The 18,816-nt window shown below is 34.0% G+C and overlaps 1 protein-coding gene and 1 long non-coding RNA gene across 2 annotated transcripts; one reads left to right on the top strand and one right to left on the bottom strand.

The window, feature by feature from the left end:
* The first annotated feature begins 4,319 nt into the window (after window positions 1–4,319).
* On the top strand, window positions 4,320–10,483 carry LOC131423380 (uncharacterized). The gene is made up of 3 exons (XR_009224861.1): window positions 4,320–4,419; window positions 6,253–6,466; window positions 9,862–10,483. It is a non-coding gene; the product is annotated as an uncharacterized LOC131423380 (long non-coding RNA).
* Window positions 10,484–10,733: 250 nt separating this feature from the next.
* On the bottom strand, window positions 10,734–13,817 carry LOC124078868 (C-type lectin domain family 2 member A; the record flags this gene model as incomplete). The annotated part of the gene is given in 3 exon segments (XM_046423950.1): window positions 10,734–10,845; window positions 12,079–12,182; window positions 13,665–13,817. Coding segments are annotated over 3 exon segments (369 nt in total), but the record flags the coding sequence as incomplete, so codon positions are not given.
* Between the last annotated feature and the right edge of the window lie 4,999 nt (window positions 13,818–18,816).

Genomic DNA, 18,816 nt, shown 5'->3' with positions numbered 1-18,816 from the left:
GTCACCCCCCGGTTATTTTGCTGCAGCCAGACTGCGGCAGTTCTCCAAATTCGTTCTTCTTTTGTAAATTTGTTTTGGTAATTCTAAATACCTCAAAATTCCATTTAAATTTTTAGGTAAACTTGTAAAATTCTTGAAGAAGAAAAGACAAATGGAATTTTGAATTTATTTTTCAAGGAATTATTTTGAATCTTAAGAAAAATTTGGAGTCTTTCCATTTTAATGGTTTTAAGTCTTCCAATCCACAATCATCAGATGACTTTTAATTTATTCAGATATTTAAAAAAAATTTAAATCATGGAGTTTTGTTAATTTTATCCTTAAGTATTTTATTAATTTTGATGATTTTGTATATTGAATTATGTAAAAGTTCATTTCGAGAAAATTCACTGCTAGTTGTATTGCTTTAGATATGGGATGTCCTTCAAAACCTTACGTATGAGATAATACAAGAATTTTCAGAGGTGAAATGATTCTATTATGAGAGGTGTAACCTAATCAGTCAGTTAATCCAATGATGAATTAACTGGGTGGTAATTATTGGCAGATAGGATGTGAATGGAAATATAAACCCAAGTGTGACTTTGGTGTTTATATTTTGTTCCTGGTAAGCAGAGTTCTCTCTGGACATCCTGGCTGCCCTTTCCTGAGTTGTTTTCCTTTGCCACAGCTTTCTGTCATGATGCTCTGCCTCATTTGGGGGCCAGAGCTATGGAATCAGTGACCATGGACAAATAAAATCAGGAGCCAGAATAAATTTTCCCTCCATACATTGTTCTTATCAGATCTTTCAGTCACAGCAACAACACAACAACAAAAACCAAAAACAGAACAAAAGCTAACTAAAAAACTAGTGTATAGAAATTCACTTAAGTTTTGTATATCGATATTGCATCCTGCAAACTTGTTGAATTTTTAAAATACTCCTAATGGTCTTTTAGTGGACTACTTAGGGTATTTTACATGCAAGATCCTGTCAGCTAGGAATAAGATAGACACATTTTATGCTTTTCAAACCTAATATCCTGACTAGAATTTCAGTTCAATATGGGGTAAAAATAGTAATAGTTGATATTTTTGTTTTCTTTATAATACTGGGAGGAAAACAAGTGTTCAGCATTAACTATGATATTAACTGTGCTTTTTTCTGAATGTCCTATATTAAGTTAGGGGGGTTTAGTTCATTTGTTGGTGGCAGACTACTTTTATTTCTTTTTGTTTTTAATTATAGATATGTTTTAATAATAATATGTGCTTTTCTGTGTCAATCCAGGTGATTATGTGGTTTGATGTTTTAGCCTATCCATATGAATTAATTAAACTAATCAGTTTTTAAATGTTCAACCAACCTTGCATTTTGAGATAAAAACCTAGTTGCTTGTGAATACAATAGTTTTATTATATTTCTTGATTTATTTTGTTAATATTTGTTGAAGATTTTTGCATCTACATTCATAAGAGATATTGGTTTATAGTTTTCCTAACTTGCATGACTTTAAATATGGTATTGGTATTTATGTCTTGCTGATTGCGTGGGATGAACTGGGAAATGTTCTGTCATTTTCTATGTTTTGGAAGAGTTGGTGAATAATTCATATTTATTCTCTTAAAATTTGCCACAGAATTTATATTTCCAGGCTCTTCTCTGGTAATATTTTAACTACTAATTTAATCTGTTTATTTTTATAGTTCTAACACAGTTTGTTTATTCTTGAGAAATGAAATAGTAATAATAGACTCTTTCAAAGAATATGTACCATTTATCTAATTTGTGACATGAAGTTTTTCATATTATTTAACTTAAATATTTTTATTTCAGTAATGCTGGTAGTTATATTCCCCTCCTTGATTCATGCTTTTAGTAATTTGAGTCCTCTGTCTCTCCCTTCCTCTCTCTCATGTGTTTGTATGTTTTTGGTTAGTTTAGCTAAAGCTTAATCACTTTTATTGATATTTCAAGAAACTAACTTTGTGTCATTGATTATATGTATTATTTTCTAGTCTCTATATTTTTATTTTGACTCTAGTCTTTATTTTCCTTCTTTCTGCTTACTCTAGGTTTAGTTCATGCTTTTTTTTGGGTGGGGGGGCTTCTTAAGGTTAATGATAGGACTATGATTTGAGGCCTTCTAATTTAATGTATTGTTTTTAGGTATATATGTAGCAGAATTGTGTTTATGGGAACTCTGTAATTCTGGGTATGCTTGTTTCATTTTTCATTTATCTAAGTATTTTCAATTTTTCTCTTATGATTTCTGTTGTGATGCACTGGTCACTTAATTGTTTAAATTTCTACACATTTGTAAATTTTGATAAATTCCTTTTTACATATATAATATTATTCTACTATGGAATAATCATGCATCATATAATTCAATTGTTTTAAATTTGTTGAGGGCCCTCCAGTTTTCTCAGAATTACTGTTAACTTGGTATTGTTTTTACAAAGTTATACTTTCAAACTATTTTTAACCAAAATGAAGGTTTCTTATGTAGAATACATATAGTGGTTTTTTTTTAATATCATTGATTTATTGTTTTGTTTCAATTTGAAATTTAGATGCTGGGAATCAAATTCAGGGCCTTATGCTAATCCAACTTTCTACCACTAGGCTACATCCAGCCTTCTTATTGCTCTGTTTTATGTGAATGAAGTCACGAATTGGTGTGAGTATACTATGTATACAACCAGAGATATGAAAACTTGAGCTCTCTATATGAAATAAGAATTGTAATGCATTCTTCTGTTATATATAAATAAAAATAATTTAATAATTAAAAAAAGAAAATTGGAGAGAAATGGGAATCAACATATACAGGCAATTTTAAAATTTGTTACAAAGAAGAAGGTGAGAATTTGGATATTATTTGAACAATAATGGAATAGATGGAGAATTAATTATTTTTAGAAATTGTCCACAATCCAAAGTGTTTCAATGGTGATATATTGTGGTACAGAGATTGTATTAATTAATTTATACATATAGTGTTTTAATATGTTCAAAAATAACCAAAACAATTCTTAGCAAAAGGGGAAATGTTAAAGGCATCACATTAACCAATTTAAAATTATAGTACAATATTATATTAATAAAAACAGCATGGCACTTGCATAAAAACAGCCATGTAGACCAATGGAATAGAAGTAATAGAGTCAAAACCACCCATATACAGTCATCTGATCCTTGACAAAGGTGCAAAAACATATATTAGAGCAAAGATTGTTTTTTAATAAATGGTGCTAGGAAAATTGGATATCCATGTGTACAAGAAAGAAACTAGATCCCTCTCATCCTGTGAAAAATTCAAATAAAAATGGATTGAAGACCAAGGAATTAGACCAGAAACTTCACAACTGCTAAAAGAAAGTGGAGGGTCAGCACTCCAACATTTAACCATAGACAACAAATTTCTCAATAGGATTTATAAAGTTCAGAAAATAGTACCAAAGATCCATAAATGATTGGCATCAAATTAAATAGCTTCTGACAGCAAAGGAAACAAGAGCATGAAAAGGAGAATCAGCATGGGGATTCCTCAAAAGACTAAGAATGGAACCACCTTATGTGCCAGTTTTTCATTCCTTGAGCCAAAATCAGCATAGTATAATGGTAAAGCCACAACAGTGATTATAGCAGCACAACTCACAAAAGCCAAATTATGAAACCAGACTGGGTGTCCACCAACAGATGAATGAATAAAGAAAATGTGTTATATACATACCTTGGAGTTTTACTGAACCATGAGTAGCAAGTATATGTCATTTGCAGGAAAATGGATGGAAATGGAGAATAGCATCTTATGAGAAATAAGCCAAAGTCAGATAGTCAGGGGTCTTATTTTTCTCTCATATGCAGAACTTAGAGTAAAGGGAGGGGGGATTACATATAAATTTATGTGGATTCCATATAAATAGCAAGGACACCAGTAAAGTAAAGGAAGGGAATGGGGTGAGGGACTAGGGAAGGCAAGGGGGAGATACTGGGGAATGAATTTGGCCAAATTATGTTATGTGCATGCACAAATATATTACAATGAATCACACTATTATACATAGTTGTAATGCATCAATGATTTGTTTTAAGAGAATATTTTTAGTATGTCTAGCATAGCAAGTTTGCTAGCAATTAATTTTCTCTGGGTTTTAGGGAGTGGTAGTGGTTGTTGTGTCCATTTCATCTTCATTTTTGAAAAATGGCATAGATTTTTAAAAAAACTTGCCTTTTCCACTGGCCTTCTATTATAACTCTCATCAATGATTCATGTTAGAGTCATATGTAGGCCTATTTATAATAAATTAATTGCTGCTTCTCATGTGTTTTTTGTTTTCAGATTTCCACTTTTTAAAAAATCTCTCTTTGCTTTCTACATTCAATTTTGTCTTGGGAACAAGATATTAAAAGCTGAGAGACCACAAAAGGTAGCATCTTATTTATGCTTTTTCACATTCAGTTCATAGACATTGCTCTGAGCCAAATTGTGTAGATCTTTAGCTTCCAGATACTTGACACAAGCTAATATCATGTCTTGTATCTTTTGCCAATATTTGGTAAAGCTTGGGATAAATATGATATATCTCATAAGAATTGGATTGATAATTTGAGGCTTGCGATTATAAATGGTGCTTTACTAACTTTTATGATTTTAAATTTGTTTGTTCTTTCTTGTATATTGAAAATCACAAGGCAGCAGGGTGCAGCTCTAAGGGGGAATGCTTGCTTAGGATGTGTAAGATCCTGGGTTTGATCCTCAGCATCAAAAACAAAAAAACAAAAGCAAAAATTCTTGGTTGCTAGAAAGAATAAGAAATTATTAACTGCTTTGTCCTAATATATGATGAAATACAGTGTGCATTATATTTATATGTATTTATAGGTATATATTTAAACATATTCACATATATATGTGAATGCTATATGTAAACTTTATACATACATTTTCAGGATCACTGTAGAAATAGTGATCCTTCATCCCCCTTCTCTCCTACCCTTCTCAGTCTCTAATAATCACTATTCTACATTCAGATAATTTTTTTAAACTTACACATGAGAATAAACATACAGTGTTTTCTTTTGTGAATACACAGTGAGGTGGCTATAGTTCATAATAACCTGTTGTATATTTTATGAAGATCTAGAAAAGAAGAAATCAAAGGTTTCAAACATGAAGAATTGATAAGGAGAGAGCTATGCTAATTGCTTAAAACATATTAAAGCATTTATGTAGTTCCTTTTTTATTTCTAGTATATATCTCATTGGACATGCACAACTTTGTTTTCAAACCACTTGAAATAATTCCTCTTTCTACAGTTCAGCCATTAAGGACCCAAAGTTCTCTTCCTCTTTAAAAAATTTTTATTTTATTTTTGGGATCACATATTTTTTGGTTTAACTTATTTTTATAATTATATAGACCATTTACAAATTTCAAGGTCAAACCTACATAGTGAAGTACTTTCAGAGACCCCCCACTCCCATAAATCCATCTCCCATTCTGCCCCACCTATCTGGTTCTAGTGCCATACCATATCAAAAAGTATATACAGTAAGTGTGCATATCACTTAGAAAAATTTCCTCGAAATAATAGCCATAGAGATATATACATCTATGCACCTGGGCAAGTGAAGTTCCCTGAAATGTAACTGATGTGGCAAAAAAAAAAAAAAAAAAAACATGGGGTACTGCAGTAACTGCTACACAGGACAAGCCGTTACCAACCAGTATGCAGAAAATCAGTATGACATGATGGATATCATGACAATATTGCTATCTCAAATGGACCCAGGTGCCTAGATGTCGTTCTTCCCCAGAGAAATTTCTCTTATCAAGTAGATAAGGTATGGCAGTGACACATTGATTCCATGAGATGCTATCATTATCTGAGGGGAGCTTTCCAAAAAGTGTTGTTGGGCATGTTGGCAGCAAGAGTTTCTTGCATTTGCCATGGTGGAATCTATGGCTATAGGTAGCATTAACTATAACTCTAGGACCCATCAAATGGGCAGCAGCTGGATGGATAAATAGGTCTATATTGAGTCCAGACCCTGACCATGGCTTTGCCTTTGTGCCAAATTATACCCATACCCACTTTGCATAAGCTTGTGTTATGCCACCTTTTGCCATGCTAATAATCAATGATACTGATGGCATAAATATCATTCATACAGAGATCCCTGGTATAGTCAATATATACTGCTGGCTCACAAATTGTCTAACCACTGCTATGAAAGCTAAATGTATATTTATCCTCAGAGTGGCCCCAGCAATCTGGCTTCCAGTGAACCTGTCCAAAGAGTGGAGGAGTCCATGGGACATGGAGATGAAGAATCTTCTGAATGAGATCCCACACCAGACAAGGTGTGCAGTTAGCCTCATCATCACTGGAATTATTGTCCTGGTAGCTGCCATCGCCACCACAGCCACTGCAGCTGCTTCACTCACTCAGAGTATCCAGACCGCTCAGACTGTAAGCAGTTTGTCTTTGCCTTTCAAAATTACTTAAATAAACTGTCCCTAGCCACTATTTTAGTTATTCAGCAAGAACTAGACCTCCACCAGGAACAATTAGATATTCTGTTTATGTTGCAAAGGCTCACTTGTGACTCTGAACTTCATAATATTTGTGTCACCCAATATGCTGAATCTGACAGTGTAACCTTATACTTCTCTGATTTTTCTCAGTATATTAAGGGCGCTTGGGATGCTAACTATATTATGACTATGCATAACCTTAGTAAGACAATTTTCAAAATCAACAAGACAAAGGAGTCTATCTTGACAACATCTTCTTTTTTCCAGGGATTGACTGAACATTGGAAAAACCTGATAGCCGAATTAACTAATTCTTATGATGCTATAACCCTGGCCTTACTGTTCATAATAGTGATAATTTTTTGTGTTATGAGATGCTTATGCAACCATGTAAAGCCACCAAACAAAAAACAGCAATGCTGCCTGAAGTTCTTGCAACACAGTCAGAGTGAGGAGATGTCGGGGACAAGTGCATGGAGTACTGCATTTCCTGTCCATGTAAGGGCGTCTGAGTGCCAGGCCACTCCCTTATGCTAGGCGTATGAGCAGCAGGCCACTTATCCCATAGGCACAGCCCTGGGCATGAGGCCATGTGTTGCAGTCCCTGTGCTTGCTCCAGAGACCACTCCTCAATTGGTCTCTGCAAGAGCAGTTAGCAGAAACTGCATTGGTGGCTGCCTGTAATCTGCCTACCTACTGCCTGAGTATATACATCGTAACTGCACAATAAAATCAGACCTGCTTCCTGCTTGGTCTCTGGAGGTCTTGATTAGCAACTCTGCAGCCACACTCTCCTCTATTCTGTTCCTGTTCCATGGACCTCCTCACTGGGTGAGAGAGAGCCCATGAATGGAGATATATATATATATATATATACCTGTGATGTTGTCATTACATTGAGGTACTAAACTTATCTATCACCTCCAAAAATGTCAGCATATTCTTTCATGTGTGCCTTCTTGCCTTTTGTTTGCTTTGTTGTTGTTTGGTTAGAACACTTAACAGGAGATCTATTCTCAACATATTGTGTTAGACACCTTCCTATCATTATAATGAATGCCTGATATAATCAACATAAAGAAGAAATGTTTATTTCAGCTCAAATGTTAGAGATTTTAGTTGATTTCTTTGGATAAGGCAATCCATTATGGTGGGAATGTGTAGAGAAGCAAAACCACTTACCTAATAGGAGAGAACCAAAACAGAGGAAGAGGAAGAGAGGAAGGGGCTGGGGTCCCATAATGGCCCCAAGTACTTGAAGAACTCTCAGTAAGCCCCACCTCCTGAAGGGTCCATCACCTTCCAACAATGGGGACAAAAGCTTTAACACCATGGATCTTTTGGAAACATTTCAGATCTACTCTAACCTAAGTGGATATTTCATATTTTAAATTGAACAATACTGTATTGTGAACTGCAGATTATACAGCATATTGCTAGATTGACTTCATTTTATATAACTGAAACTTTCTGCCCCTTAAGAAATAATTCCTTACTCTCCATTCCTTCATTTCCTGAAAACCACCATTTTATTCTCTGCTTCTATTAGTTGTATTTTTAAACAAGAAAACAATTCTCCAATCTTGTCAATTGATTGTTTAAAAAATAATTCCACTTAATCTTCTAACCCTGCTTCATTTCCTGTCCATATATAGTCTAGTTCTTGAATTATAATTGCTTTTGAGCATTTGGTGAAATAGCAGACTAGGCACATAGATATAAGTATGTATTTCTTTCTTCACTGGCTTTTCCCTTGTGTTAATTGTTCTTTCATCTATCTTTATTATCAGTTATAAGAAATCAAACTTACAACTAATAATAAAGTGCTAAATGCTATCAGCATGAATGACTATTTGAAGTTTCATGCATTCTGTTTGGGTTTAGATATGAGGTATCCCCCAAAGCTAATTGTGTAAAAATGTTCAGAAGTGAAATTATTAGATTCTAAGAGTTTTAACCTATTAGTCAATTAATCCACTGACACTGATTAACTGAGTGGTTGGTAGGTTATGGCTGGAGGAAGTGGGCCACTTGTTGCATGACTTTGAAATTATTTTTTTTTTTCCTGGTGAGTGGAGCTCTCTCTGTTTCCTGGCTGTTATAAAATGAGCAGCTTTAATCTGCCATGCTTTTCCACCATGATGTTCTGCCTCATCTGGGGCCCAGAGTTATGAAGTTATGAGTTATGAAGTTAGCCAATTATGGACAGAACCTCGACACAATTCTGAGTAAATTTCCCTCTCCAAGTTGTTCTTGTTAAGTATATTGATCACAGAAACAAAAGGCTGGCTGAAACACAATTTATTTCCTTTTAATAATTCCACAATTTATTCTTCTTTCATCAATGTTATGTATAAACATGATTAATTGAAAATTGTCTTAACTCTCACAGTTTTCTAACAAAATTCTACATAAAGTTTCTTATTTTTCCTCTCATTTGTTCAAAACACATTCATATTTCATTATCCATTCTATAAGAGAGGTAATTAATTCCTTCAAGAAATTTCCTTCTAAGCCATCAGAAATTTATGCCCTAATAACTGTGAGTCAAAGAAGAAATAGGGAAAGGGAATGAGTTACTGTTACTCTTAATTACTAAACAGTTAATCAAATTAACTTGCTAATCATTAATGAAGAAGAAAAATAAAAGCTAACATATAGAATTAGGTAAAACTGGAACTTAAACTGAGCCAATAGTTTATACATTAAAACAGTTCACCATACCAGTACTTTTCCAGTTTTCTTGGTAACAACATGGTACTCTAATGTAACTTGCCCATACTTAATTACATGATAGTATTTGCCAAGATTACTTAGTTATTTAAATTAGCATATACTGCCTGGCAAAACATTTAAAGGTGGGACTTATCTGGAAATTAGGTTTTACCTGTTAGTATGTCGTGAAGTCACCCTCTATTAATGTGAGGAATGGGCTTGTCTGTGTGTTCCTATTTATTTACACTGTATCCTAGATGCTGTTTTCCTCTACTTCTGTACTCTATTTGCCTATACTCATTGCATTTATAGACTACATTTACCTTTTTGCATTTACAGATTACATTTACCTAGGCAGAAAATTAAACTTAAACCAAGGTAATAAAGCAGTTTTGATATAATTTTTTCATATTCTACAGAATTTGAGTTTTAGGATGTGCCCATGAATGTGTCATTAACATCTTATTTACTTTTTATTAGTTGGAAGATCAAGTTTTTTACCTGTCAATGATTTGGTCACTTCTTATATTTATAATTCTAATTTTCATTTCATAATCTAAGCATTATAATTTTAATATATAATCTTGGTCATTTATCAGTGTTTATTCTTTATAGGTACCATCGTCTGAATGTTTGTGTTCCCACAAAATTCATTAGTTAAAATTTAACCACTACTGTGATAATATATGGAGGTGATAACATTGGGAGGCAATTATGTCATAAGAGTGGAGCCCTTATGAACAGGATTTTTTGTACCTTTACAAAAGAAGTCTTTGTGAGCTGCTTTGACCCTTCAACCATGAGGACACAGCAAGAAGATAACAACTCTGAAACAAAAAGGGAGCCTTTACCAGACATTGAATCTGAATGCCTGGATCTTGGACTTATAGCCTCTACAACTATAAGAAATAAAAGTATTTTTATAAATAAAAGTAAAAGTAAAAGTATTTTGTTATAGTAGACCAAACAAACTAAGACAGAATCAACATCTTTCCTGGTACGCATTCCCTTGTTTTCAGGATATTGTTGAAGTAAATACCCATCCATGGGTGATTGTCTGGTAACATTTAAGCCAAGGACAGTATGGTTAGTATTTTTTTTAACATTCACATGTAGAGAGCTCATAAATTTCTTTAACTATTAAGCTATAATCCTTAGTCGGCCTATCAATATAGATACTTTTAAATTCATTTTTCATAACCATCATTGTAGTCACAGTTCATCTAATTATTTATTATTGCTTTGATCTGATCTCTTATGTAGTAGAGTTAAAATATTTTGAAATTTGCACATATTGGGCACTTACGTATTATGAATTTATGAGGTTCTATGTATAATTTTCCATTTATTCATAAAATTTGGTTTCTTCTGTTTAATACTTGAAAAGCTGTCTGCTTCAAAACATAATAAATGAAAAACAATTTCTGCTTAACTAGTTCTTTCCTTTACCTCAGAAGTAAGATAGTCATTTTCTAGTTTTCTATACTCTACAAATACTTAGGTATGCTGCAAATCCACTTGATATCAATTAATCCCCTGGAACTATGGACTCTATCAGCATTCAGGAATAAAAAGAATCCATCCCCTTTTATTTCAAACCTGAAAGGAAATAATCTAAGTCAGTTTGGGAGCTATATACATCTATAATCAAAAAGAAAATTAAGAACACAGTGATTTGAAACATATTTAAAAACACCAAGTTCCCAGAAAATATATTACCTGATATCATATGTTTTCACAAAAATTGGTTCAATAAAAGAAAATAAGACTGAATTTGGTATTTTTTTGAGTTATAATCTGTACTTCTATTCAGAACAATGTGGAGAAAAAGTGTACAGACAGATGAAGACAGGTTTATGTCCATTTCTTTCTTTGTTTTTTCGTTTGGTTTTGTTTGTTTTTAGACTGGTGGATTGAATCCAGGGGTGCTTTAGCTGTGAGCTACATTCTCAGTCCTTTTAAATTTTATTTTGAGACAGGGTCTTGCTAAATTGCTGAAGATCTTGCTAAATTTCTGAGGCTGGCCTCAAACTTGCAGTCCTCCTGCCTCAGACTCCTAAGTAGTTGGGACTACAGGTGTGCTCTGCCATGCTTGGCCCTTTTCTTACCTTTCCTTTTCCTCCTACTGCCCGCTCTATCTGTCTTGCTTCTTTCCTTCTTTTCCTTTCATTCTTCTATGTTATCTATCATTTTTCTATTTAGAAAAAGAATGTTTGCTAAATCAAAAGATCTCTGTAAATAAAAAAGTAGCTTCCAGGCATAAATTTAATGAATATTTTTATTTTACTAAAAATAAAAATTTGGTGTTGTTATTTGGTGTTGTTGAAATACAGGGAGTAGAACCAAAAGAACACATGTAATATAGTTTTTGTTAATTAGCTCTGTTGATATTTAAATTTTTTTATAACAAGTATGATATAACCAAGCTTTCAATATTTGTCTAATTGGCTGTCACTTTTCTGTCTAGCACTAACTTAAAAAATTAGGGAGGAATACATGGATTGAAAGAAGAGTCTTATACCCCTGGTTATTAGGAAAAATGGTATATAAGTGAGGAGGCAACTTTCATGCAAGGAACTGTTACAGAAATTAAAAATACTTAAAATTAAATTAAAGTTCAAATAAGTAAATTGCTTATAGTGGACATTGGATGAATTTTTAAAAAACTATGAGATTTGTTAAGAGGCATATGTCAGATTGGAGATTGAAAGTTTTCATATGAAGGTCTCTTTAACACAGAAAAAAAGATTTATTTTTAATATCACCATTCAAATTATTTAAATTTTTCTAGAACACAATAATAAAAATTTTCATACTAAATTTGAAGCTTACACAGCATTGAATGTGGTACCATTTGTCCATTTCCAAGACTCTCCCACTTTCCTGCTCAACCCAATGCAGTGCATGGAAGTTCCTGAATATTTCTTCAAAAATTCCTTTCACAAGCACAAGGTGTCATCCATTAGTTAATATTTTAGAGCACATTGTGGAATATGCTTCTCAACTAAATCATTTCACCTTTTAAAATTCACATTCTAAATTCTGATGTCTTCATTTTTTTCTAGCACAAACAGCACAGATATCTTTGAGATAATATTATCAGAACAATTTTTATTTCACTCTATCAGTTAGACATGTCTAAGAAGTTATATTTTAATCGTGTTATTGAAATTCTATAATCTACATGGCCTCTAATTATCTTCAAAGGCAATTTCCACCTCTTCAGAAATTGTGAGAAAAGCATATTTGACTTTTTTCTTTTTAAGTTCAAAGTCTAAGTCGTTGATATGTTCTAGTCACTAGGTGAATGACGAAGACCATGAACTGCAATGATGTTAAAACTACCTGGATGACAAGCTAGGGGTCTCAAAGGTTTCTACAGGAACTGGTATAGCCTGTTCCTGAAGGATGACAGGAACCAATGCTTCTATATTGTTTTAAGTGTGGGTGCCCTTCCATCATTTAAAGAAGAAGGGCCTGAAATTCCCATGTGAAAAGTGTTCTTTCTATACCAGAAGGAAAAGTAATACTCTTACATCATGAGTGGAGAGTTGAGGCTAAGGGAAATTTGTGTAAACAAACCTCATTAAACCTCCTGGTTACTTCCCTATCATATCCAAAATTTTTACCTCATCATATGTTCACAATATATTAAAGGGGAAAGGAGTAAAGGAAAGTGGCAGTACTGTTAAGAAGGAAAAACTCAGAGGGAAACTGCTTTGAGTAGATCCCATCATAAGAATGCCATTCGTGCTATATGTTTTCTCATACAATCTGAGATCAAACTAACTCCTGGGTAAATATGATTTATTACAATGGGAGATATTAAGTGGGAGTTTCAGGGTTTCCTCCATAATATCCTTACTATAGGACCTTAATCATTTTTGTCAGCTTTTCTTTACAAACCAACCAACCTCATTTCTTACTGTGTCCCTAAAGTCCAAGTCTGTCTGCCTTCTCTCACCTCTTCCATTTATTAATTCACTTACTACAAGTGCACATATCTCCTTCACATCCTCACCTCTAAGTTCCTAAACTCTAAGAGCTAAATCATTTTTTTAAAATTCTAATTTCCAGAAAAGTTTTGGTGGAAGGCAAATGTAACTAAGAAATAATATTGCAATCTAAAAACATCCAATAAAGACATTTATCTATCTACACAGTAGGCACTGATGTTAAGACATGATATCACTAGGCAATTTGCCTGCATTCAAATCCCAGCTCATGCCTCTGTGCATGTGTGCTGTGTGTGTGTGTGTGTGCATGCACATGGCACTGGTTGAAGATTACCTGAGTTTTTATAAGTATTGTGTTCAGAACACTGTCTGACATGTATTGTCACACAATATCAGCTGTTATTGTTTTTATTCTCTCCTTGCAGAAACATAATCTTTGAAATTATTTAAAATTTTTCCTACCATATCCCTTTGTGTATCAATCTAAGCCGGTTTTGACCCCTGTGATCTGTAGTCTCTGTCACTGGCTGTCCAGTTTCTGATATCATCAGAAAAGTAGAAACACTTCTCTCCTACTGCAGTCCATTCCCCTCCACATGCCACAGTTTTAGAACATTTTGATATTACTTAAAAAAGAAAAAAATATCAGATAAAATAAATCAAAAACTATTTCCACTCACTGTAGTGAATCAGTTTTGCTTTTTACTTTTCCTTCTCTGTTTAATCAAATGAACACTTGAGCATGAAGATTTTCAAAGGAACATCAGCATTCTTGAGAATGACAAGGAAAACAAAAATCAGAACTGCTAAACACTGACATAATTGATTTTAAGTACTAAATTTAGTAAAGAGTGCATATGGAAAAGCAGGTTCTAAGAACTATTAGGCCATGGATAAGGAATCAAATTCTGCCTTTGGATTCTCTTTGTGTGTGTATGCACACACATGCTTATGTGTGTGTTGAGCCTATGATATCCAGAAGAATATTAGCATTTTATTTTTATAAATCTTCCAACAGATTACTAATGCCTTTGTTCTTTTTTTCCCTTTAACATGATATGAGAGTGAAGGAGTTCAGAGGGTGACACTCAGAACTTGACATACCTATTATATTAAATTAAAGAATCTGAAAAGTAGAAGATGCAAGAAGAAATATCCTGGGTCAAATGGATTCCCATGTGAAAAATGTTCTTTCTATACCAGAAGGAAAAGTAACACTCTTACATCAAGAGTGGAGAGTTGAGGCTAAAGGAAATTTGTATAAACAAACCTCATTAAACCTCCTGGTTACTTCTCAACCATATCCCAAACTTTTACCTTATCATATGTTCACAATATACTAATTTTCCCAATTAAATATGCATGTTCAATTCTGAGTCTTTGAGTCTTCTTTTTTTATGAAGATTTCTTTTCTGCATAAAATTTGTATGATATAAAAGTGGATGCTTTTCTCCTGTCTATCTCCATGTCAACTTAATTCTCATACTCAGCAGAAAAATCCTAAGATGGTAGAGAAAAACTTTTGATTTTCCTACAATAGAAAGAGAGAAGAAAGGAAAACAGGGAGGGAGGGATGGAAGGAGGAAGATATCAACAAACAACTATAAGTAATATAACTTACTCTCGATCCAAAAGAAATTAAAACAAATAAATTATATCATTGCATAAGATGATTACAATTTATGAGGCATCAGCACTAGACAAGTCTTTTGATCCTGATTCTGGAAGTTATTATGTGTGAGAATCAACTTACTCTAATCATTATATCTTTGTCTATAAATGGATTTCATAATTACATCTTTCTCCCAATTTTGTGAGAATTAAACATAAATAATAGAACATAGTGTATTTAACATAAACTCACTCTCAATGAAAAAATTATTGCCTTTTTTAATCTGTTGATCATCTGAGAATTTAAGACCAATAAAGTTAAGAACATGATTCTACACTTCAACTGAGAACATGTTTTTTTTTTGAAAAAGGCAAAGAATATGATAAAACTTGAATTAAATTAATAAATACTTTTGAAGACAGCAAATCAGAAGCAACCAGCACTTGCCTGCTTCTCTGTGCATTGGAATCAAAACAATTGGAAAGCAACTATTCATTGAGGCACATGCCTATGGGAAAATGCTGAAGTACAATAGTGGACATACAGAGCCTTGGAGAAATCCAGACTCTGAATAGTGGAAGAGAAGGTGGAGATGATGCAAGATCTTAAATTATACTATGGGGCTATAGTAAAAACAATGGCATGGTACTGGTACCATAACAGACACATAGACCAGTGGAACAGAATAGAAGACACAGAGACAGACCCACATAAATACAGTTATCTCATGCTAGACAGAGGTGCCATAAATGTACATTGGAGAAATGTTAGCCTCTTCCACAAATGGTGTTGTGAAAACTGAAAATACACATGTAGTAGAATAAAATTTAACCCCTATCTCTCACCCTGCACAAAACACAACTCAAAGTGGATCAAGGATCTAGGAATTAGACCAGAGACCCTGCACCTACTAGAAAAAAAAATAGGCTCATCATGTTGGTTTAGGAACCTATTTCTTCAACAAGACTTCAAAAGCATAATAAGTAATATATCAAGAATCAATAAATAGATGGTATCAAACTGAGAAGCTTCTTCAAAGCAAAAGAAACAATCAAGAATGTGAAGAGAGAGCCTACAGAATGGGAGAAAATCTTTGCTACCTTTATCTCAGATATAGCATTAACCTCCAGGATACATAAAGAACTCAAAGAACTTAACACCCAAAAAAATAAATAAATAAAGCCCAATCAATAAATGGGCTAAGGAATTGAACAGGTACTTCACAGAAGAAGAAATACTATCAATCAACAAATATAAGAAAATATGTTCAACATCACTAGCAATAGAGAAATGCAAATTCAAACTATGCTAAGATATCATCTTCTTCCAGTCAGAATGGCAGTTATAAAGAATACAAGTAACAATAAATATTGGGAAGGATGTGGGGGGAAATTTCCATTCATACACTGTTGGTGGGACTGAAAATTGGTGCAACACTATGGAAAGCCATATGAGGATTCCTCAGGAAACTTGGAATGGAACCACCATTTGACCCAGTTATCCCACTCCTCAGTGTACATGCAAAGGACTTAAAAATCAGCATACTACAGTGATGCAGCCACATCAATGTTTATAGCAGCTCAATTCACAATAGCTAAACTATGGAACCAACCTAAGTGCTCTTCAACAGATGAATGGATAAGGAAAATATGGTATATATACACAAATATTACTCAGCCATAAAGAAGAATGTAATTATGTTTTATGAAACTGGAAATTATGATGCTAAGTGAAATAAGCCAATACCAAAAATCCAAAGGCTGAATGTTCTCTCTGTTAATGCAGATGCTGACTCACAATAGATGAGGGGTGCAGGGGTGGGGGGCTTGTTTTCACCAGATTGGACAGAGCAGAGTAGCAGGAAGGGAGAGGTGGGGAAGGGAATGAGAAAGACAATAGAATGAATCATCAGATGTAACTTTCTTATGTTCATATATGAATATATGACCAGTGTAACTCCACATCATGTACAACCACAAGAATGGGAAGTTATACTACATGTATGTATGTCAAAATACATTCTACTGTCATGTATGACTAAAAAGAACAAATACAAAAAATAGAGAAAGCAAGAAAGAGCTACAGTGCCACACTGTGCCAACATGGCAAAGGACAGGAACAGCAGAGAAAGAAGGGGACCCAATAAGCACAGCTGGCACAGAATTTAACATAGTGCAGATGGGAAGACTGAACACAGCTGGATCTGGGATATGCATAACGGGCTGGCACTAGAGAAGTCCTTTGCACTTCCCAATCTATGCTCATAGTTCTGTAAAAATGAGCCATTTTGAGAAGGTTGCATCTGAACTTGCTGTTGTGCAAATCAAAAGCCTCTGCATTTTCCTACAGAGGAACCTACAGCAAACATGACTACACTGTCCCAGTGGACATCTACCTTGAGACCCAGTTTAGCCCCAGGGTAGTCCCACTGAAACAAACCCACTGAAAAATCTATGTAGTGGGAAACCAGTGAGTGACATGGAATGAAGCAGAACTTGCTTCCTGTTTAGGACAGACATACTAGGTGACTAGCTGAAGGAGTTCTGGGGACTGAGCAGGCATACATGGTTATAGTAGAAGCTGTATCTTAGAAGGTGAGACTGGTGCTATGGATTGTGCTGGACTCCTTCTTCCCAGTGTACTCACTTCCCCTTCCTTCCAAGTGGGTTTCACAATGGGCACGTGACACAGACTCTGACTCAGAGCCTGGTGTCAGCCCAACCCTGAGATTGCCTTGAGTAATCTTTTCAGAGTAAATTTCTGAAACTTTGCAGTTTGTATTATCTTATCCTGGTAAGCAGGGCAGTTGAGAGATATTCCAACTGGTTCCAGTCCCAAACTACTTCCACTGGTTGCTTGTTGAGGACACAGAAAGAAATTCTGATCAGCATAGGTAGGGAACACCCACTCTTGCCCATGTGAGTGGCCACTTTGGCAGAAACAAATACTTTTGCTTTTTATCAAGCTTTTCTTATCTTCATTATTTGCTGATTTGTATATATATTTTTTCTTTACTCTCTTCTCCTTTTAATATTTATTTTATTTATCTATTTTTCCCTGTTTCCTTTCTTTTCTCTTTTTGAATTTTCAAAATGTTCTTTGGCCTTCCTTTTAAATTATCTCAAAAAAAAAAAAAAGTTACAGTAAACTTTTCTGGATCAATGATAAAAAAATAAAACTGGTATTTAAAAATGCGAAAAAACACCAAAAAGATAAGAAATCCTAATTATAACATTAAGAGAATTAAAGGAGGAAAAATACAACAAAACATCATAAAACAAAACCCCAAACAAAACATGATAAAATTTTTTAAAAAATAATAAAGCATAGTAAGGTATACTGTATTCACAAGGTCATGTCAATTGGTATAGGAATCACTGTAACCAGGTCTTCCAGTGGGAGATGACAGAAACTGGACTTAATTCCTACTCCAACACGGACAAGTAGGGATTTATAATCAAGGGGAAGGGTGGGAATCAGTGGATATAAAATTACTATAGTAATTTTATAGGGAACTATAGAAATCAAGGATAAACTGGCTGAACAGACTTGATAAGATTCACCATGACAAAATTTCATCAATAACCCTAAACTTTTATTAGTTCTGTCTTTGGACTTCATATGATAATTTGGTAGGAAAACTTTCTGCTGTAACTGATGGTCATGTTATTTAAAGTCTATAGAGGAAAAAAGAGGAGTTTAATGCACTGGGAGAGGGGTATTATTGATAAGGAACTAGAGTGTTTAGTTTTTCTTTTCTGAAATCTGTTTTGTTTTATGGTTTTATACTGGCTAATGGCACATGCTTATTACCTCTGCTTTATAAAAGTGGAATGTGTGATGTATGGTCTCACCTACTATTTGGTACCTGCATCATCATAGACATTATCCACAATGAGTAAATAGATTGACAAAGGAGCTCCTGGTTGATGGAGCCTTCTACTGAGGTAGGCCAGCACTAGATCTGCATCCTGAACAACTGCCTAGTGGCTTCCAGAGAGT

This window comes from Marmota monax, unplaced genomic scaffold, assembly GCF_021218885.2.
Source record: "Marmota monax isolate L192 unplaced genomic scaffold, Marmota_monax_Labrador192_F-V1.1 WCK01_AAM20220418_F8-fsc00488, whole genome shotgun sequence".
NCBI classification, from domain to species: Eukaryota; Metazoa; Chordata; class Mammalia; order Rodentia; family Sciuridae; genus Marmota; species Marmota monax.
The sequence above is the reverse complement of the archived record's forward strand: the minus strand, read 5'-3'. Positions and strand labels throughout refer to the sequence as shown.